Source organism: Geotrypetes seraphini, chromosome 1, assembly GCF_902459505.1.
Source record: "Geotrypetes seraphini chromosome 1, aGeoSer1.1, whole genome shotgun sequence".
NCBI classification, from domain to species: Eukaryota; Metazoa; Chordata; class Amphibia; order Gymnophiona; family Dermophiidae; genus Geotrypetes; species Geotrypetes seraphini.
In genome coordinates, this window is record NC_047084.1 from 491400469 (window position 1) to 491423964 (window position 23496).

The 23496-nt window shown below is 43.5% G+C and overlaps 1 protein-coding gene across 3 annotated transcripts in view; it reads right to left on the reverse strand.

Moving 5' to 3' along the window:
- CARNMT1 (carnosine N-methyltransferase 1) overlaps positions 1-23496 on the reverse strand; it is a 143080-nt gene that overhangs the window by 48708 nt on the left and 70876 nt on the right. For all 3 annotated transcript variants that reach the window (XM_033926790.1, XM_033926799.1, XM_033926781.1), the window contains exon 2: positions 16450-16645. In XM_033926790.1, the coding sequence (XP_033782681.1) occupies positions 16450-16645 (196 nt within the window). The remainder of the gene's footprint in view (positions 1-16449; positions 16646-23496) is intronic.

The following is a 23496-nucleotide window of genomic DNA, read 5'->3' on the forward strand; positions in this document are numbered from 1 at the left end:
TGCTAGTTGCCCTGGATACATTGAGAGCAGGCTCACTCACACAGGGTGGATTGAATATCTGGTTGGTAAAACTTTTTAAACTCTGGCAGATATCCAGACATGTTGGTCATCCTTCTAGCTTCTGGATATTAATGTAAATTAAGGAGAAAAAAAAAAAATTCAGCAGAATCCCCCCCCCCCCGAAAAAAACCAACCCAATAAAGTTGTCAATTCTAAACTCATGAGCCTTAAGCACATCTGGCAGGACTTCCCATAACTTTGTGTTTCTATATGCTCCAGGCCTTAATCTCCCCATGACAACAGATGTTAGTTGGTAGTACAGCAATCAATAAGAAGGAGAGAGGGGAGTACTTGTGGGACTGGGAAGCAGTTTGTAGGATGGTGAAGCCTAGTCATTGTCTTAGCTACCTTTAAAGAGCCCTTAGGAGCATCCAAATGCTCCATGACTAAAACAATCATATCAGGATGCCAGGGAAATGACATGAGCTGTGCTTTCACGCCGATCAGGATAGAACACTGAGTGGAAGGGGCCTGCTGGGAGTCTAACTAAGTCCTGCTGGGAGTCGGTAATTAGCTCTAATAGCACCAAAGGCTTGAACAGCTGGCATATTGTGGGATCTTCCCCTTAGTCGAGGGCCACCACTGCTTCCTGTGTACTTGTTTCTATTTGTGTCCCTTTTTCTTCCAGCAGGGAAGATTCGCTCTGTGCCAGCAAGGGCATACAGACTGATCCCTCGCCCTCCGAGTCCCTGTCAAAAAGGTCCACAGGATCCTGTTCAGCTACTGCTAATGACCCTGATGCACCCTGGGAGCCCCAAACCCCTTGCACAACCCCTGGCTCACTGCCAGACCTCATATGAGGATCCTGGCTTTCCAAATAAGCAAAAGGTTTCATCGTATTGTCTACAATGATACCCAGATCCTTTTCTTGGGTGCTAACCCCCAAGGTGGACCCTAGCATCCGGTAACTGTGATTTGGGTTATTCTTCCCAATGTGCATCACTTTGCATTTGTCCATATTAAATTTCATCTGCCACTTGGATGCCCAGTCTTCCAATTTTCTAAGGTCTGCCAGCAATTTTTCACAATCTGCATGCGTTTTAACAACTTTGAACAGTTTAGTGTCATCTGCAAATTTAATCACTTCACTTGTCATTTTCTGCAGTGCAGAAAACACTGCTGGTTAATGTAGTTGTGCAACCAAGGTATGCTGACACAAGAGCATCCACTTTCTGTTTTGCAGGGTTGATAATGTGGAATAGTCTGTTGGGTCAATTGTAGATGTGTGCAGATAAAGTTGCGTTCAAAAAACTTTTAAAGACTTAACTTTTTATAGCAATATTTTTATGAGAGTTGAACTATTATGTACAGTATAATTACATTATATTAGAGATTTCTAGTCCGCCATTGCCTTGCGGTTCAAGGCGTGGGGTGCTGAGGCTGTAACTCTAACCATTGTGCTACTGCTGAAGATATGGCCATGCAAATCCATCTAGAAATGGTCACCTTTGAGGCTGGCCATCCTCTTTGTGTTGCTCCCATGAATATGAAGAGATGATCTAAGCTAAAACTCATTTGTCATCTTCAAATAACAAAGCTGCTTGCCCAATAATCTTAGAACCTTGTCAGCTGACATACAGGGCATATGCTACATAATCAACTCCCATCAGAAGAAACTGGGGGCTGTTGTCCAAATCTGAAGTCTGGATATGTCTCGAGTGGCATACCCAGGTGACATATAATGTTGCTGATGTCACTTTAAAACCATGCACTGCAGCCTCAAATTGCCTTTTAATGACAAAATCCAACCTGCAGTCCTGGGAATCCTTGATGACCACTCCACCCTCACTGGGAAGGGAGGTATGTTTGGCAGCCTGTGCCACTAGAGAATCCAACTTTGGCATGAACAACTATTGAAATTCGGCATCCATTGAGTAGAGCTTTGCCATGGCCTTAGCCACCAGTAAGGGGCCATCAGGGATCTCCCAATGATCTGTTAACAACTTGGTGATATCTGGATGCAAAGGGAAGCATGTTGCCGTTGCCTTAGTGATACTCTGTGTGGCAGAGGTCTGTGGGGGTTCCAGGTTCAATTCTTGGAGGAAATTGGTAATAATTCCCTGGACAACAGATGGCTTGAACAATCTGCACACAGCTGGGTTCTCTCCTAGATCCAAAGCAATCACCGAGTGATGGCCTGGATCTCCTACCAGAGATGCAGAATTTCTGAGCCCTGAGGACCCCAACTGAGAAAACAGAGGCATGAGCTCTGGGCCCCTCTTCTCCGATTCCAGCTCAGACTGGATCCCCAGCATCTGCTCTTGGCTTTGCTGGAGTACCCCAACAGCTTTCCAGTTGATAGATGTTACCACAGCGAGCCTCGAAGGGATAGCTGGACCTCTGTAATTTAGAAATTCTTCATACATCATGTGGATGAATTTGGCTGGTATTTGTTCACTGTAATGTGACTGCATTTCACTGGGGATACAAACATTCTCTTTCCCGGCTCAAACCTGGATTTTTGGCCCAAAAAATGCACCAGCAGCTCCCACAATACCAGAGAGGTTAGAGGAGGAAAAGCCCGAGGCCCCCACCCCTCCCTCACGTGGTGTGTGGTATGTGGAACAAGGACCACCCTCAGCCAGGTATCCGCCACAATTTTGGCAGCAATCCAAAGTATCACCACCTGAGGAGTCCATCTATATCTGTTTTGAGTCAAACGAGGTGTTTTGAAGCAGATGAAAGCTTTTAAAACAAAAACAGGAAATCCAAGATAGCCACTGCAATAGTGGTTTTGCTGCCTAAAACTGCCCGTGGAGGCAAAATACAAACACAAAAACTTCAGGGGAGAACTGGAGGTGGGGGACTCTGTTCCTAGCCTCAGAAATTCCCAAAACTCACCTCTGGAGAGACCCCCCCCCCCCCCCCCCCGATTTTTCCCATAGGCTGTAACAATCTTACTCACTGTGCCATACTTGCACTGGGAGCTGCCATAGGAATACCTCTAGTCAGAGGTATAGAAGACTACTACCTAAGACAAACCTGAATCTGTACAGCTGGCCTGTTTCTTTGGACTGCAGTCCAGACCCTTCTTGGGTCAGACTCTTACCCTCACTGGGATCCGCGCAACGTAGTTGGCCCCCTATCTAAGTTAAATACCACCATGGGGGCCGCAAAGCCTGCACTCAAGCCCACTGTGGATGAAACCTGGGGCAAGCTGCTCTCAAAGGAATGGTCCCTGAGCCTCCGAACTGTAGATGCAGACTGGCTCCATAGGAATCCCGCAAAGCAAGTGCCTGTGGGCTACAAACCTCTTTCTTGAGCATCTGTGTCTTCTTGCAGTAAGAGATATCCCAAATAACCAAGAGCCGAAGATCTAAATATGTATGCCCTGAATATGTTTACCCTAGAGGTAAGGAGGGGCAGGGGAGATATGAGTCAAACATTCAAATAGGCATAAACATAGAACAAAATCTTTTCCAGAGAAAAGAAAATGGTAATATCTGAGGGCGAGGGGTGGTAGACTCAAGAGTACGGTAATGTTAGGAAATTCTTTATGGAAAGGGTAGTTGATGCCTGGAATGTGCTCCTGAGGGAGGTGGTGGAGAGGAAAACAGTGACAGAGTTCAAAAAAGCATGAAATGAACACAGATCTCTCTAATCGGCAAATAATGGTATATATTGAAGAACTAAGGCCAGTACTGGGCATGCTTGCATGGTCTGTGTCCTATGTATGGCCATTTAGTTGATGATGGGCTGGGATGGTTTAGATGGGCTGGAGTGAGCCCAATAGATGGAAGTGAGCCCAATAGATCCATCTATTGGAGTGAGCCCAATAGATGGAACTTGTGCACAGTACCGGGCAGAGCGCTGGGTTTCTGACCCAGAAATATCTAAGAAAAAGAACAATTTAAATTCAATCATTAAATTATAGAGAGTGTATGTTTGGGAAGACAGGATGGACCATTTGGGTCTTTATTTGCCGTCATTTACTATGTTACCATGAGCCTCTGCAGCACCAAAAGCTTTGCAATCGGATCAAAGAAACCAGAAGGAAAACTAAAAGAAACCAGAGTAGAATAGACAGGCTTCTGCAGCCTCGCATGTAGAGAGAAAGACTGAGGAGGTGCTGCACAACCCAGAGTGAAGCGAGGCAGAGCAAAAAAATATATATATATAAGGCTCTCTACACACCTCGCAGTTAAGGAGGGCAAAACCAAGCCTGATGTTCCTATTGTACTAGAAATATGATTGGAATATAGATAAATATCTTTAAATGTAACTTAGTGCTTTGAAAATGAGCCCCTATATGTCTAAACAATTAAATAAATTCATACCAATCAGTTTCCATGTAATGGTTAAATATTAGTCAGAGTCATTAGAAAAAGGAAACCCTCAGCACCTTTTAAAGCATTTTTTTCATATGGCCTTCAACTCTACTGTAATTTTCTGCTGTGAAGGAAGGTAGGAGACTGAAGCGCCAAGTGCCGTATCAGGGAAGAGTTTTGGTTTTCCAGAATGAAAAATGGGTGGCAGGTCAGCTGAATCCAAACCCTGTACTAGCAACCTGCTTTTGCTCAGCACAAGGCATGGCTGCAGGGAAGCAGCACTCCAGAGCCCTGGCTAGCAAATGAAGCAATTCTTCACAGGCAAGCTATGGAACGGCAGCTGAGCCATAACCAGCAATGAACATCCATTCCCAATGCCAAACAGCAACTGCTTCTACAGTGGCTACCTGCTGCCCTGGCACACACCTCTTACAGTACATTAAGGCCCTCTTTTACTAAGGTGCGCTAAGCATTTTAGCACACGTTTAGCGTACACTAAATTAACACGCGTGCTAACGCATCCATAGGATAACATGCATGCACCAGCGTTTAGAGCAGGGGTGTCCAACCTGTGGCCCGAGAGCTGCATGCGGCCCCGTGAAGTATTTTGTGCGGCCCTGGTCGAGAGCGATGCAGTGCTTTCCTCTGCTGCCCCCAGGTATTTACTGTCTTTCCGGCTCCCTCCTCTGTCTTGCTGCAGCGTTTGTGCATTTGTGTGGCCCCAGAAACATTTTTTTTTTTTGCTAATGCGGCCCAGGGAAGCCAAAAGGTTGGACACCCCTGGTTTAGAGCGTGATTAGTGTGCACTAATATTTATCGTGCACTAAAAAGCATAGCGCACCTTAGTAAAAGAAGGGTAAGTCCCCGCTTTCAAAGGACTGTCACTATTAACCCTCTTTCTTCCTCCCCTCTTAAAGTCAATCAATTTGTACCTTTGCTTAATCTTTGTAAACCGCATAGAACTTCACGGTATTGCGATATATAAGCTGTCATTATTATTATGCCAAATACTACTAAACAATTTAAAGTTTGAAAATAGAAATAGAAGCAAATTGGTGGAGAATTTTCATTTATCAAAAATAATGGTACTTTTATTTATATATATATATATATATATATATATATATATATATATATATATAAACAACATTCAAATAACCAACCTCATTAAATCCAATCACACTACTCTCTTCATATATATGTTTTTTCCCCCCTCCCATAAATCAGGTGTTCAAAACTTAGAGGGGCATAATCGAAAGGGACGTCTAAGTCCGTTTACGTCTATCTCGCAAGACGTCCAAAGTTAAAAAGAGCTTAAGACACATTTTCAAAAGTTACGTCCAACTTTTTTCGTTTCGAAAATCGTCTAATTATACGTCCTGCCGATCTGATCGTCCAAGTCACTAAATCGTCCATCTTTATACCACATTTTCGTCCAACTTTCCATCCCAGTCAAAACGCCTAGAACAAGCCCTGTTGGACGTGGGAGGGATCTGCAAAGTGATGGACTGCACACCCCGACATGCCACCTAAACAGTGGGGTACCTTACAGGTCACTGCTGTGAACTTCACAAAAAGGGTGCCATGGCTTCTCCTCCCTACAGCTCCCTTATGGGTTACAGTGAGCCCCCCAAACCACCTCCAGAATCCCCTAGACCCACTTATCTATCACCCCAATAGCCCTCAGCGGCAATTTGCCTGTACCGACTCAGTGCAGGGAGAAGCTGCAACTGAGAAGCCAAGCATGGATCTCCCACTCCAGCAACCTGAGGCACAGCCAGAAGGCTTCTGGAGAAAAACTCTCACAGGGAATCAAACTGACGCGGCAACAGCAAATGTAACCCACAGCCGCATCAATTTGTATTACCCCCTTTTTTTTTTTTTTTTTTAATAAAAAGAACAGGGAGACTGCGGGGAGCGCCGAGAGAAGTCAGCTGCCGAACCGACTCCGAGGACGCAGCGGTGCCCCCGCCAGCGTCTGAGCATTAGCGCGAGCCTCCTGCTCGCTGAAAGGCACCGGCTCCGCAAACATGGCCATGCGTGCAAACGGAACCCCGCCGCGGCCCACGCTGGGTAAACGGCAGCTGTAGGGAACAGGCCGGAAACGTTAGGGCCCTCCCGACCAAGCATTAGCACAAGCACGCGTCTCCCGCGCGCGGGAAGGAACCGGCTCGGACAATCGCGCCCAATTTACAAAGTTGGAGTCCACCAGGCGAAAATAAGTATACACCCGAAAAACTCAAAATTTAATCTCCATAGACAACACGAGCGAACTGTCCCAAGTGCAGTGATTCAGAAATAAATAATCAAGGTGGTGAACCACGCGACTGCACAGCTGCAGTTTCCACAGAATTTACAAAAAACATAACCTACAGAACTCAGGACACCAACAACAAACCCTGCAGTTCCAAGACAACTACAAAAACAAAACTCACAGCTCCAACACCACTAGAAAATATAAACCACAGTTCACAAAAAGAAGTACTCACAACCTTGATGGCAGGGCTGGCAGACGCCGGCAGACACCGGCCGAGCCCCACAGGAAGGGCACATTCATATATAGTAAATTTAGGTCTCTTTCACTTTTTTTTTTTTTTTTTTTTAAGGGAAAGAAGAAAAAGAGAGACCTAGGTATACCCTCTATCACTGGAGGGAGGGTGAGGCAGGGACAAGGGAGGGCCCAAGTGTAACCTCTAAAGCCGGCACCGATCAGCCGGACACCCCTGTCTCACTGAAGAGAAGATCTCAACAGGAGAAATAAATCAACCAGCTCACTGAAGAGAAAGCCTCAACAGGAGAAAATAAAGGCCCAGTCACAGCCAGAGTCCAGGAGCTAGGGGAACAGCGACCACACCTGCTGGGAGATAGAGAATACTGAGTAATCAGGAGGAGTGCCAGCCAATAGGACCACCTGTTAATCAGTTTCTCTATCTCCGCCTGCTGGTAGATGTGGGCTATCCCATTGGTCTCTGGATTCATCTGCTGCTGTTGCTAGGGAAACGTGTGTTCCTCAGGGGTCTAATGTTGTATCACTGGGGTTTAAAAAATGTAAAGAACTAGCAGAGAAACAAGATGGCGTCTTGGCAGTAAGACGCGGTGACTACAGCTCCTGCCTAAAATTATTTTCTTGCTTTTTCTAGTACAATTACAGATATGCCGAAAAGAAGAGGTAGAGTGGCAGTAGCCCGACTGCCGGAGCCTACCTTGCAGTGGCAGGGAGCTATCACCGGCTTCTTCATGTCTTCGCCCTGGGGCGTTCCCGCTGAGCCGAACGCAAGGGAAGTGTCGGCGCTAGGAAGAGAGATCTCGCTCAGCCCCGCGGGACCAGCACCTCCTTTGCGGCCGGGTGGAAGGGGAATGTTGGCAGCTACGGAGACAGCGGAAGTTATGCTGTCTATTGAGCCATTGGGCTTATTGACTCCCCAGGACTTTCCGGCTGGATCATCTTCACTGAAGGCGGCTAAAGCAATTTCAGCAGTGCAGGGGGAATTACCAACTCTTCAACCCCTAGAGAGACCTGCTGAAATTACTCTGGAATCAATTTGGACTGCACTGGACTCCCTCCACAAGGTATGCCTGGGAATCCTACCACTTGTTCAAAATCAAAATATGAATATGCAAAAGTTTGAAGAGGATTTAAAAGCCCAAGGGGAGAAAGTTAAATCTTTAGAGCAACCTGTTCAAGGAGTTCAATCTTCTTGTAATTTACTTACTCAGGACAAATTGGTGTTTTTGAGGAAAATGGAAAATATGGAGAATTATACTAAACAGTTGAACTTAAAAATTTTGAATTTTCCAAAAATACTTACAATGCCCCCCAAAAGATTTGTTCTATAAATTTCTGAAAGAAGTTTTTAAATACCCCGTAGAAGGGCTCCCTCCTCTACATAAAATATACGTTATACCAGTTTCTGTTAAAAAATCTTCTTCCTTAGAAGCTGTTCAACCTAATGTGGACAATTAATATATCTAGAATTTTGGAGACCTCAGAGGAAGAAGTTGTACTTTGAACAACGCTACTTATGACATTTGTATTTCTTCAAGATAAGGAAGCGCTTCTTCGCCTATTTTTTAGGTTGAAAGAAGTCTCCTTTATGGATGGAAAGATTTCATATTCTCTGATGTCTCAAGAACAACTCAAACAAGAAGAAAAAGATTCCTGGAGTTGAAAGAGAAAAGTTAAAACTTTGGGGGCAAAATTTCAATTGCGTTTTCCCTGTAAATGTGTATTTACATGGATCAGAAAACTTATGTTTTTTATGAGCCTTCCCAATTGCAGTATTTTTTGGAAGGGAAGGGAGTTTCAATGCAGAATGCCAGTTGATACCAATTTACTGGTCTGTTTTAAAATGAAGACGACGAGCTACCAACTGATTTTGTTATTCTAAATTCCTAATTTTTTTCATTCCCATGAATGTGAATTGTTTCTCCCTTTAATGTGGGCTAGTCAAAAGTTTGTAAGTAATTGAATTTTGAATGAGCATTCTATTTTCTTTGTATATTTAATTTGGGAAAACTTTTGTTTGTTCAATAAACTTATTTTGTTGAAATAATGATAAATAAAGAAAAAATAAAATAAAATAAAAAACGTAAAGAAGGTTCTCCTATACAGGGTCAATACCAGGCTAACTCTCTCACATAGTACTCGTAAAAATTCACTTTTTGTGCTGATACAATCATGTAGGGTCTATTTAGTTGTTACATTTGTACATAAATAAACATTAGTCTTGAATCCTGAGATACCAAGTGGAAGTATCTGCCCTTACTTTGTTGTTTGATAGTTTTTAACATGGGGATTGTCTTCTGTTCTCTGTTTGTTCTGCTCAGAGTTAGAATATATTTCACTAAATTAAAAGATAAATATAATAAGCATCTCTGAAATCTGGTGGAAGGAAAATAACCAATGGGACTCTGTCATACCAGGGTACAAATTAGGTGGATCAAATTTGTGGAATGCCTATGGGTAGAAATTCCATGTGTAAAGGGGAAAAGGACAGTGATATGAGTGAAATTTTATGAGAAATTAGGGAGGGGCTAATAAACTGGGTCTCCAGTCATGGTACGTGAGCTTGTTGTGCCACTGGGGCTTGCGCGCATCTATGAAGCTGAAAGCTTTGCTGTCAGTAGTTTCACTACCAGCAGGGCCTCCCAAGGCGGATGGTTTCAGCAGAGATGTCAGACTAACGATGTACCACCTATCTGGGCAGCAACAGATGGGTACTGTTGGAGGCAGAGGATCACATTTGATGTGACAACATTGAATTTATACTGCGAAGAAGAAAGGCCTGGCACTCTACTTCTGTATTCTGCCATGAAAACTTGATAATATCATCAGGTCACTAGGACTCAAACATGAGTCGATGGCACCTAACAACAAACTGGGTAATACAATAATAATGGGCAATTTCAATTACCCTGATATTGAATGGATAAATGTAACATCAGGGCATGCTAGGGAGGTAAAATTCCTTGATGAAATCAAGCTTTATGGAACAGCTGGTTCAGGAACTGACAGGATGTGAAGCAATTCTAGACCTAGTCCTTAGTGGAGCACATGATTTGGTGTAGGAAGAGGTAATACTGCTGGGATCGCTTGATAACAGTGATCATAACATGATCAGATTTGATATAATCTCTGGAATAGGTACACACAGGAAATCCAATACAATAGCATTTAACTTTAGAAGAAATTAAACAACATGAGAATGGTAAAAAAGAAACTTAAGAGGAGCAGTTGCAAAGGTTAAAAATTAATATCAGGCGTGGATGTTATTCAAAAAATACCATCCTGGAAGCCCAGACCAGATATATTCCATGTATTTAAAAAGGAGGAAGGAAGACCAAATGGCAGCCAGTGTGGTTAACAAGGGAGGTGAAGGAAGCTATTAGAGTTAAAAGAAAATCCTTCAGAAAGAGGAAGAAGAATCCAATTGAAAATAATAAAATAAATAAATAAATAATAAAATTGAAAAACAAACTTGCAGAGCTATTGTTAATAATTTATTTATTTATTTATAATTCTCATCCGCTTGAAGCCTAGGAGGCTTACATTAAAATCATCCAAAATCATTAAAAATAAACAAGGAAAAATTATGTCCTTACCTGATCATTTTCTTTCCTTTAGTCACAGCAGATGAATCCAGAGACTAGTGGGATTACGTCCATCAACCAGCAGGTGGATATATTGGATGCACAGCCTCCTGGCCAACCAGTATAGGTCTTCTCAGATCAGTCAAAATAAACCACATAAAAGACATGAAACATATGAAAGACTTCTCCCCCCCATGTGCTCCACGAACTGATACTTTAAAACACGAAGAATGCAACTCCAGCTGAAAAGCATGCCCAAACAGTGCCTGAGAGTGACAAACCCGCAACAGGGTGGGGCTCTGGACTCATCTGCTGTGACTAAAGGAAAGAAAATTATCAGGTAAGGACATAAGTTTTTCTTCCTTGTCATCAACAGCAGTTGAATCCAGAGACTAGTGGGATGTACCAAAGCAGTCCTAACATAGGGAGGGAAAAAAGCACCACTCTTCCCAAGCTCAATGCACTGATGTCACTCCATAAGAAGCTCCACACCCCGACTACAATTGTAGACATCTAGAGAACAATAAACAAGCCAATGTGAAATCCGCTGCCTCTAACTCATGCCTTGCAGCAAACATCCAAAGAGGTATGCAACACAGAGTGTATGTATCCCACGATTATACAGACCAACCCTAAGAGCACATATGAGCAAGAGCAATCATTGCCTGAGAGCACTATGCTGCTGAAGTCACAGCTGCAGTGCTCCGCCACGAATAGTATGCCTGCAGAACACCACACTTTCGTGACACCAAGGCTCCGTACAAAGCTCCTGATGATTGAATCCGCTATATCTGGCAATGGTCCTAGCCTATGGCAAAGCCATACTAGAAAACAAAAGCACAACCACCTAACAACTCGTGCCCAATCCTAGGATGGGTCTAAGAAGTTGAAAAATAAACCGAGTGGAGGAAAGAAAAGACTGTAAACAGGACCTGTAGACAGAGAGAGCAAGAAAGGACCAATAGGGTAACAAACCAAAAAATGCCCAGCCAGAGACAATGCTCCCAAATGTCACCATGACTCACTGTGAACTGCTAAAAGACCTGATGTAACCTAGTCTGACATGACAAGGGAGAGGGGACATAACCCCCCAAAGGTCACTTGAAGAGGGCCATAATAGCTGAACGAGGGAGCCCTGAAATGGAAACAGTCATTGCCCCCAATAGAGACAACTAGGACTCAGAGCCTACCCAGGTTATTTGAAAAGTATGTCATAGAAACCTACCAGCGTCCAGTAGACAAGAGGAAAAGTGTCTACTAGACCGACCAGAAAAGTCCGAAGACTTGCCCGACCATCACCAGAGGTATGATGCTGTGTTTTTATGTTTAAATCTGTTTTTATTAATAAGAACCACCACATATCAACAAATGCAAATTGGCAGACAAGAAATTGGAAGTATACAAAAGAGGAACCCCCTCGAGAGGATTGGACTCTGATTACCTCCGGGGTTACAAAGGCACCTTTGCCACAACCCCCTCCTCCCCCACATCACCACACCCTTCCCCCAATGATGCTGTGTTTTTAATGTACCTGGATCAGTGTAGGATTAAGGTGACTTGGCCTGGGTCACAAAGGATGCTTGTATCTCATTCTGCTATGCCCAGGCTGGATTACCCCTACACAGTAGAGTCACAGCCCATAAAGTCAGAGCAATGGCAGCTTCCATAGCTTTCCTCAGATCTACACCTATTGAGGAAATTTGCAAGGCTGCTACTTGGTCCTCGGTTCATACTTTCACGTCTCACAAAGGTCACAAAGGATAAGGTGAGATCTAAACCCACAGCTACAGGGCGCTAAGGCTACTGCTACAACCACTACACCCCCGTGAGTCACAGAACAAAGGGCCGCCAGCCAGTAGCAGAACAGAATAGAAGTACCCTGCAGACAGAAAAGGGGTGCTAATCTGAGAGAAACGTGGGGCCAGCCCCTACTGCCAGCCATGCCACTCTCCCGAATAATCAAAGGAAGAGAGCCCTGGATATCTGAAGAATATAGTACAGGCATGCATCCACCTACAAGCTCCGACCCCATGCCGCTAGGAAATGAAACCTAGACTAAACGGAGCCCAGGGTGTCACCAAACCAGCGCACCGCCTACTACTGTCCCTGAACTTCTGAAAGAACAGTGGCGCAAACATAGCCAGACTAGAAATAGGCCTCATATGAGCCCGACCCAACCGCAGGTCTCTGTCCACACCATGCCATAAGGTGTGTCCACACCATGCCAAAAGAGAAAAATGTGCTGAGGTACCTAACCATACTAGAAAGGGAAGATGGAAGCAGCGCCTATAAACCATCGAGCTACAAGTACTTCCTTCCCAAAAGCAGCGGATAGCCGAAGAAGAAGAGCCAGATACGCTACAAGGTATGCACAGAAACAAAAAAGTCCTTGTGCCTAGATGGACACTCACACCAGCTCCGAAACGGCCGTGAGCACCAAGGAAATGTAATACCTTCCGTACCCCAACAAAGTGTACACAATAAAAGAAAACCTCTTTCCCGCTGACTAAATATCATAGTTTATTAAAATCTGATAAAAAGCTTCCCCTGGAATACAAAGCATTGTACATTAAAAATTTTAATATGAATAGGGAACAAACAATAAATAATGAACATAGGCCTTCCAAGACCGACATACTTGGTTGGGGTTGAGACATGAGAATAAGAAAAAAGGGAAGAACTACATAAAAGGAAGGAACGGTAGGAAGGATATGACAAGGCAAGTAATAATTAATAAAAGGAAAAATATATATAGGATAAATCAATTGTAGGCATCTTTAAAAAGAAAGCATTTTAAACTACTCTTGAATTTATCCAAGTTTTGTTCAGCTCTAAGGTATAAGGGGAGAGAGTTCCAAATTAAAGGGGCAGTAACTGAAAAAATAAGAGTATGATGGGTGCCAATTATTTTTAAGGATGGAACATTAAGAGAATGTTGCAAGGCTGATCTTAAGGTTCTGGGGGAGGGGAGGGATAACAAGGCCACTACTCAGTTCTATAGCAAATAACATACTGCCGAGTCCCCAAGGAAACCATATCCTCTGCCACTGTGGTCTATGCCTATGAAGCCCCGGTGACTGTCAAGCTCCCTAGCGCGCCTCAGACCCCGCCAAAAAAATGCAAGCAAGAAGGTTAATCACTGCGAACAGCTGCTGCTGATTTCTCTATGCGGCCTTTGCTTGCAACTGAAGTGAACACTGTCACCTCTGTCCTGCTTGGGAAAAGGACACATACCCCTCCCAGTAACATCCTCTAAAGAGGACCAGAGACCGCATAGCTCCCCAACCGAAGTACGGCGACGCCATTACGAAATGCTACTGGCAAGCCCATGTCAGCCCCCTCAGCTGCCCCAAAAATAAACACTCAACTGCACTCCGGAAAGACTGGGCAACCAAAGGAACTGAAACACAAACCATTCGCCTTAAAGGAGGAAAAAACCAGTGTTGAAAGCCGGTATCCTCAAAACTGTGCCTCTTCTTTTTTACAACATGAGAAAGGAGAAGCAAATAAGGCACCACTGTAGATAGGCAAAGGGACCTGCGGTGAGCAGGTGTTACCCTTAAGAGGGTGAGATAGGGAGATGGGGGGGGGGTCCAGTTGTAACCTCTAAAGCTGGCACCGTTCAGCCAGAACACCCCGCTTTCAAAATAACCAGGTCTGGCTTGAAATCCACCGCAGAATCCAGGAGCTGTGAGGAACACATCCATCAACCTGAGATAGAGTATACTGGTTGGCCAGGAGGTTGTGCATCCAATATAGCTGAGGACAACTCAGTGCTCTCTATCGCCACCTGTTGGTTGATGGACGGAATCCCACTAGTCTCTGGATTCATCTGATGTTGATGACAAGGAAATACATTAATCAAATAAACCAACAATCATACTAAAACCATCCTAAATACAGAAACACTACTTTCAGATAAATGCCTGGACAAAAAAGTGGGTTTTCAACAACTTCCTAAACCCCAACACATTTTCACAGAAACGTAAAATCCCAGGCAAGCCATTCCACAAAACAGGGCCAGCCACTGAAAAAGAAGACTTTACTGTATCAACATAATGTATCTCTGATCTCAGTGAACGTCCTGGCTTATATTTGCAAAATATCATTAAAATAACCAGGCAATTTGTTATATATCCCTTAATAGATCAATTTCACAATCTTATACTGTATCTGAAATCGCACTGGGAACCAATGAAGCATTGTAAATATAGGTGACATATGATTGAACCGTGATGCTCCCCATCAACATGCGAGCAGCAGTTTTGTACAACCTGTAAAGCCCATACTTGAGTTGCTGCGATACCCAAATACAGGGCATTACAATAATCCAGTTTTGATAAAACCATGCATTGTAATACTTCCCAAAAATCCCATCCTGTAAGCATCATCTTCAATTGACAGAACATTCAGCTTGGAGAAGAGACCAGGGGTGATATGATAGAGGTCTATAAAATACTGAGTGGAGTTGAAAGAGTAGATGATGGTACTCGATGCACACAGGATAGTTTTACATTGTTCCTCAATGTTTTTTCTGTTGCCTTTTTATTACTTGGTTTTCATGTTTTGCAGAGCAGACCAGTTCACATTATTTGTGTTGCTGGGGAGTTTCCCCAGTACCCCCTTCCTTGTCATGGATTTATTCAGATATGTTGCTTGGCTTTGGGACTGAGCTACAGGGGACTCTGACTCTCTCTCTAAGGTAGAAGGAACATGTGCTCAGAAAAGTATTTGGATGTCTGCAACTCCTGGATTGCGGGAAAGGATTGAACTGGTCTGCTCTGCAAAACATGAAAACAAGTAATAAACAGGCAAAAGGCAACATAGAAAAACAATTGAGTAACAATGTAAAATTAACCTGCTGTGTGCAGAGAGCACCCACCTGAAGCAGCCTTTGATAATATGAATACTCACAGAAGAGCGAAACTCCCCAAAGGACCCGTCTACTGGCTGGAAAAACCTGAAGCCTGCAAGGAGAATAACCGAGGCCAAAGGAAGCAGGCAATGCAGAACAACTGAGAGGGCGGGCCACAGTGAATCCTCCAGAAAGAAAATTATCAAAGGTGAAAACCAAATCTTTCTTCTGTTATGTCCCTTCTGGAGTCAGTACACTAAGTGACGTACCAAAACAATGCCAGTATCTAGGGACAGTAGAGCCTACCCACAACACTGAGGTCCCAGCCAGTTTATTGCCTATTTTCATGTTTTGCAAAGCAAATCAGTTCAGAAAATGTTTATATTGCCGAGGCACTTCCCCAGTGCCCCCTTCCTTGACATGGATTTGTTCAGATATGTTGTTTTGCTTTGGGACTGAACTATAGGGGAATCTAACTTTCTTTCTAAGGTGGGAGGAGCTTATGCTCAGAAAAGTGTTAAGCATTTAACACCTAGCGTACTGAATCCAGAAGGGATGTAACAGAATACACAGTAGATTGGGACAGATAAATATGAATCACTTGTTTATTCTTTCCAAAAATACTAGGACTAGGGGCATGCAATGAAGCTACTAAATGGTAGATTTAAAACAAACCGGAGAATGTGATGAAAGCAGTTAGCTTAGCAGGGTTAAAAAAAGATTTGGATAACTTCCTAAAAGAAAAGTCCATAAGCCATTATTAAGATGGACTTAGAGAAATCCATTGCTTATTCATAAGATAAGCAGCATAAAATCTGTTTTACTCTTTTGGGATCTTGCCAGGACCTGGGTTGGACACTGGGGGAAACAGGATATTGTGCTTGAAGGACCTTTGGTCTGTCCCAGTATGGCAACTCTTATGTTCTTATGATGAATAGTAAGACTTATTGCTCATGGAAACAATAGAAAAGTTTTAGAGAACTAAAACCACAAAACCACCCATCAAAAAGGATACTTTTTGGACATATATTTCTTGGCCCTTGATGATGCATAGGAATTTAGCAAAATTAGTGGTTCAACTCTATAATGTTTATATAGCCCATACGGACTTTCAGTAGTAAAGATATTCAAATGTCTCTATTTTGAAGATAGAGGAAGAAAAGAACTCTTACATACATCATCTGCATATTCTTTATTTTCAAACATGTGCATACAGTCATTCACAATGGCTTGCAAAATCTGCTGATTGTGATCAATGCATTTCCGAATCTTCTCCAGATGAGAAAGGAATTGAGGAAGTAATTTCTGTTGGTTGGCTGGAAGAGATATGAATTGCTTCTCTGTTCGGTTCACTCGTTCATGAATATTAGTGCTAGAAAATAAAAAATAAAAGTAAAATTAACTTCTCTTCAAACAGCAGAGTAAACAAAGTTTTACAAAGTTCCAATGATGAAAAGAAGCGATCTATAGAGGGACCAAAATATTGGCCTTAATTGCAATTATAAATCAAATTTCAATTTGAAAAAAATAAGTTGAAACAAAAGCAAGGAAAACAAACAGGCTTCAGCTACAAAGTTGTTAAAAGATGAGATTACTACATTTGTTCTTTTTATGGTGCCTATGTATATACAAGCCAAATGAAATCCCTTTGTTTGAGGAAAGGCCTGCATGACAAACCCAATGGCCAAAAAGGTTGTAAGCATCTCATAAGTTTTCAGTGCACGGTAACTAATGAAAAATTAGGTTCTGGCCTTTGCTAATCTTCTTTCTTGTAAATCCACAGTCTATTCCTAGACAAGTGGGTCATGTACCCCATCTCACGAGATCTCTTGTAGGAAGCTTCATTTACATATTTTTGATCCTCCCCCTCTTACCTCAGGACTGCCCTCTGACTTCCAGTTGGTACAAAAGCAGACAGCCATACCTGTACAAGACAAAGAGAAGAGGGAGGGGTATGGGGATACTCCCCAAGAAACAAGTTTAATCTGCTCATATTATAAATTGCATAAAAACATGAACCAACCAGATTGTATAACTCTTACAAATCTTAAAAACCATAAAATGAGAACAAGGAGACACAGCCTGCACTAAAGTTGTGGGACCCATTAGCTAAAGACCCCCAAGGGGAAGTGCATCATATGATCAGATATTACTCTTAGAAAGGCTGGTCAAAGAATCAGAAATCCAACTTACCAGTACTTACTAAAGCAGACAATCGGCAAATCAGCAACTCCCAGGGCGGGTTCCAACAATAGAGTGTGGATTTATAAGAAAGATTAGCAAAGGTAAGAACTTAATCTTTTGTTCTTGTACAATCCCACTCTATTCCTGGACAAGGGGATGTAACAGAGAAGTCCCTCAAAGTAGGGGTGGGATTGATGAGCCAGTTGTCAGAACTGAAGAACCAAAAGCAGAATCCTGCTGACTGCCACGTCTATCCTGTAATACTTCATAAATATATGCAAGGAGGACCAAGTGGCAGCGCTACAAGTCTCTTCTGGGAAACCACCAAAGATTCTGCCCAAGAGGAAGCTATGCCTCATGTGGGTGAGCCTTTACTGAAAGAGGAAGCAGCTTTCTGGCTCCAATATAAGCAGATGAAATGGAGGCTTTGGAAGCTGATTGGCTCTTATGGGCCAAATCAACCAGCACGAACAAATGATTGGACAAATGAAAACTCCAGTAACCTCTAAGTACTTCAGCAAAATCCTGTGCTACTACTTGTAATGTTAAAAAACTATTTCAATTAGTCAATAATACATTCAATGTAACACAAAAGAAGCAATCTTCTTGGTTACCTCTCCCATCCGCAGATGACTTAGCCAATTTTTTTAGCTCCAAGGTATTATCTTTGAGATCTTCATTTTCATCTAGCCACTTGAATGTGGACTTAAACCTTAATCTTAATGATGAAGAAGAGGTTCATGCTGACCTGTGTTGGTCTACTTTTGATAAACCAGAATGGCATGATTTTTCTAAATTATTCCATAAATATGCTCAATCATACTGCTGGTTTGATTCCTGCCCTCCAGATTTGATGGTTGTTGCTCCCTCAAATTTTAAATTTAAGTTATTTGAATGGATTACCGACTCCCTGGATATAGGAAAATTTCCTTCAGATGCTGGTAATATAATAATTACCCCGATAATTAAAAATATTAAGGAATCTATTTCTCTGCTTACCAATTACAGACCGATAGCATCTATTCCCTTTTTTGTTAAAATCATGGAAGGTCTGGTTCATATACCATTGACTAAACATCTTGAGCAAAACTCTCTACTCCATGATTCACAATCAGGATTTAGATCCTACTTTAGCACTGAAACAGTGATAGCTGCATTACTGGATTATTTAATAAGCATTCTAAGTAAAGGCAAAAGCGCACTAGTGCTTCAATTTGATCTTAGTAGCGCCTTTGATTTAGTAGATCATCCTACTTTATTAATTTGTTTGGATACTCTGGGCCTTCAAGGAAATGTTTACTCCTGGTTCAAAGGTTTTCTGGAGTCCAGATTGTACCAAGTTAGGTTTAGGACCCACCTCTCTTCAATCTGGAATAGCCCATGTGGTGTTCCTCAGGGTTCTCCACTTTCCCTACACTATTCAATGTTTATCTTTCATCATTGGGCTCATGTTTGAGCAACCTGGATGTAGAACTGTTTAGTTACGCTGACGACATTACTATTGTCATACCTTTTACTTCAGCCCTATCCCAGATTGCCACTGAAGTTGAAATCGTAATGAAACAGATGGATCCCTGGATGCAAAAATTTAAACTCAAACTAAACTCTGGCAAAACAAAGTTTTTTGTGGTGACTGCTAGTAATAATTATTCTGAACCTTCTATTAGTATAAATTCAACACAGTACATAATTCATCAAACGATTAAAATTTTGGGAGTTATTTTAGACCAGCATCTTACAATGCATGCTCAGATAGATGCTGTAGTGCATAAATGCCACTTCATGTTATGGAAATTGCAAACAATTAGATCTTATTTTGAATTTACTGCTTTTAGATTACTGGTTCAATCGTTACTACTGAGTCTTCTCGATTATTGTAATATTATCTATCTGACAGTCACCAAGAAAGAATTAGCAAGACTTACAATAATACAGAATACAGCGGTCAGAATGATTTATGACCTGAAGAAATTTGATCATGTTACACTCTTTTATTGCGAATTGCATTGGCTGCCAATGGAGTCCCAGGTATTGTTTAAACTAAGCTGTTTCTGTTACAAGTCAGTTTATGGTACAGCTCCTTCTTACTTAGTCAATAGATTTTCTTTAGCATCATGCAGACGTAGTAGAAGAACTCATCCTTTGTTTAATTTTCCATCTATCCAGGGTTGCAGGAGTAAGAAATTTCTAAATCATACTTTGGTAGCTCTTCATGACAACGAATTCCGAATACTGTTGCTTACTACCCATTCCTATGGCCATTTTAGAAAACAATTGAAGACCTATTTTTTTCTAGATATTTGATTGTTTAATGAATCATCTTATTTCATGTAACATGTTTACTTTTATAACTTTTTGTAAACCGTGTTGAACTTCTGGTTACGCGGTCAATAAGCACTATGTTATGTTATGTTATCAAGTTTCAAGTTTTATTAAAATTTTGATGTATCGCAATACCATTAATTCAAAGTGATTTACAATTTAAAACAGGGTCTTAATTATTAACTAAAACCAACACAAACGGACCTGACATACCAATACATAAAGGAAGTAGGGAGAACTACAATAAGAATAGTAAATGTAAGTCTCCCTCCAACTTAGGAATCAAGGAAACTCTTATATCTTGGCATCCCAAGTCCTCTAAATTTCCTTCACACTTCTACCTCTAACCCTCTGTTGTAGTTCCTTCCTATTTCTCCTACTGTAAACCGTGTCGAGCTCTACGAACGTGGAGATGATGCGGTATACAAACCTAAGGATTAGATTAGATTAGATATAAGGAAAATACAAACGGAGGGTAAGAAACTTTAAAAGTATTGATAAAAGTATAATAGAAAGTTAAGAATTTTTTTTTAAATTCAATTTCTCAGAGCCTAAGACAGAGGACTAATGAGTTTAAGCAATGAGTGGGATCAATAGGGATATGAAAATAGGCCTCCATCAAATCCAGAGAGGCCAGAAATTCCCCTGGCACTACCAAGGTGATCAAAGACCACATAGTTTCCGTTCTGAAATAGGAAACTCTGAGAGCCGAATGTTCGCTTAGAGATCCAGGATTGGTCTCCAGTCTTTGAAGACTCTCTTTGGCACAATGAAGTATAGAGTATCTGCCGGTTTCTGGGTTGTACTCTGGGACAGGCTCTATGGCTGCTACATCCAGCAATCTTTGGACAGTGGCTCTGACCTTGGCCACTTTGTCTGGTTTTCCCACTGGAGAGCCCGATGAAACTCAAGCTTGTACCAGTCTCACAGAATATCCAGCATCCAGCGATCTATGGTGATGTCTATGATTGAAGTCTATGACTGAAGTCTACAAAATCCTGAGTGGAGTAGAACGGGTACAAGTGGATCAATTTTTCACTCCGTCACAAATTACAAAGACTAAGGGACACTCGATGAAGTTACAGGGAAATACTTTTAAAACCAATAGGAAGAATTTTTTTTTACTCAGAGAATAGTTCAACTCTGGAACGCGTTGCCAGAAGGTGTGGTAAGAGCAGATAGCATAGCTGGTTTTAAGAAAGGTTTGGACAAGTTCCAGAAGGAAAAGTCCATAAACTGTTATTAAGAAAAACATGGGGGAAGCCACTGCTTACCCTGTATCGGAAGCATGGAATATTGCTACTCCTTGGGTTTTGGCCAGGTACTAATCTAATCTAATCTAATCTAAACCTTAAGTTTATATACCGCATCATCTCCATGAGAATGGAGCTCGACACGGTTTACAAGAACTTAAAATAGTGGGTAGAGAAGAAGAAAAAGGCACATGGGCTTGGGGCATGGGCTTGAGCCCATGTGCCTCAGGCCCCGCCCCCAGGAGGGACCTAAGGCTCCCGGGCCTATTCTGATTAGCCCAGGCGTCTTAGGCCCCACCAGTAGGCGGAGCTTTGGGACGGATGGGCCAATCCGGCCTCATTCCGTCGTTGGCTGCCTGCCGGACAGGCGGGTTTGGCTCCCGTCTGTCCGGCCAACTACACAAAGGTATGGGGAAGGGGGGTGGGGATGTCATGGGGGTTGGCCAGGGGGGTTGCGGGTCGGCTGTGGGGGCGGTCGGAGATTCTTGGGGGGGGCGGTCGTTGGGGGGAGGGGGGTTTGCGTCGAGGGCAGGAGGGCCTGGGATCCCTCCTGCCCGTAATGTAGTGCGGGGTGGGGGTAGGGGGTCGCCGTGGCCAGGAGGGCCTGGGATCCCTCCTGCCCGTAATGTAGTGCGGGGTGGGGGTAGGGGGTCGCCGTGGCCAGGAGGGTTTGGGCTCCCTCCTGGCCCGAACAACTAGCCGGGGGGGGGGGGGTCACCAGGGCCAGGAGGACTTGGGCTCCCTCCTGGCCCGAACAACTAGCAGGGGGGGGGGTCACCAGGGCCAGGAGGACTTGGGCTCCCTCCTGGCCCGATATTGTCGGGGAGTTGGGGAGTCGGCGGGGCAAGAGGGCTTGAGCTCCCTCTTGCCCCGATCGTGTCGGGTGTCGGGACCGCCAAGAGGAAGCAGCAGGACACCGGTAGGAGCTTCTACATGATGGGGAGGGGGGGGGGGTCGGGAGGCTGTGGGGGTGCGAGCGGTCCTTCAGGGTGGGGGTGGGAGTGCGTGCGAGCGGTCCTTCAGAGTGGGGATGCGGGTGCGTGCGAACGGTCCTTCAGGGTGGGGGTGCGAGGGGTCCTGCGGGGGATGAATCGGACGTCGGGGGGGAACTATGTAAAAAAAAATTTGTACAACGCGCTCACACGTATAACGCGCAAGGGTATGCGCGGTATGTAAAAACCACGTATAACGCGCGCGTTATATGCGAGAAAATACGGTAATTCACAGCTTCTGCCATCAGATAAGAGTTTGGACATGGCCTTGGCCACTCTCAGAGAACCCTCCGGGGCCTCAGAGTCATCCATGAGTATTTTTGCAATGTCCGGATAGTCAAGAAAGGAGGAAGACTGAGGCTTCATGCTACTCATGAGAGAGCACTGCGCTGTCAAGGAATGGCTAGCCTCCAATTTTAACTCCTGAAGGGATTCTGAAATAATCCCTACCAACAAGGAACTCTTAAATAGTCTCCGAACCGTGGAGTCTTCCCCCAAGATCTGTAGCCTCTCCCAGATCCAGATCCTGGAGATCCGTGACTGCAGCCAAATCCCCCACTGTGGAGGTGCATGTCTGAGTATTCAAAGGCAAAGTCACATCATCTGGAACATCCGAATCATCCATCTTGGGATCGTACCTCGGCTACGCTTAGCTCCTCTGTTGGGGACCCATGTCCTGAGGAGGGACCCCTGACTTCAACAGCAATAGCACTGTAGGCAGATTTGGCAAATTTTTCATGGCTAGATAAACCTGAAAGAGCATATTAACAAATTCCAGGGGGAACCTTGATCCTGAGGAATGGCCGGATCCTGTGAGTCCTTCTTGGAGCTCTTGGAGGATTTATGAGTTTTCAACACGGAATCGCAGCTCTGGTTCGCTGGGGATGCACTTGCACTGCCCCGAGTCCATTTTCACCGTTTTGGACTGGCCTCAGAAAGACTGAGTGGTAGAATCCCCAAAGGGGCAGAGGGGGCTAAAACTGACACCACTTCCTCCCCTCACATGCCGCAAGGTACATGGCAGACAGATGCTCACCTGTCAGTCAGCCGCTGCAAACAGTGCATGAATCTAAAGTATCCTGCCCTGATGAATCCATTTGACCTCTTATCTTGCAAAAATGAAGAACCAAGATGGCTGCCACAGGAGCAATTTTGAAAATAAAACAGCCTGGGAAATGAACTTTGATGAATAAAACAAACCTCTTAAAACCCAAATCTGGAGACCCCCCAAAATCAATCTCACAGGCTGTCAACCTGTTACTCACTGTGCCATGCTGTATGTTGGTAGCTGCAAGATGAAAGATGAAACATCTTACAGAGAGATCATCTGCCTCAAGAAGCTTTGGAACCTGGACTGCCAGTCTTCTGACTGCCTCTTGGACCCAACGCTTTGGCCGGAGACTTCCACCTCACCCAGAAATGCCATGCAAGCGAACGGGTGGAGGAACACAGTCAGTCCTAATCCTGGATAC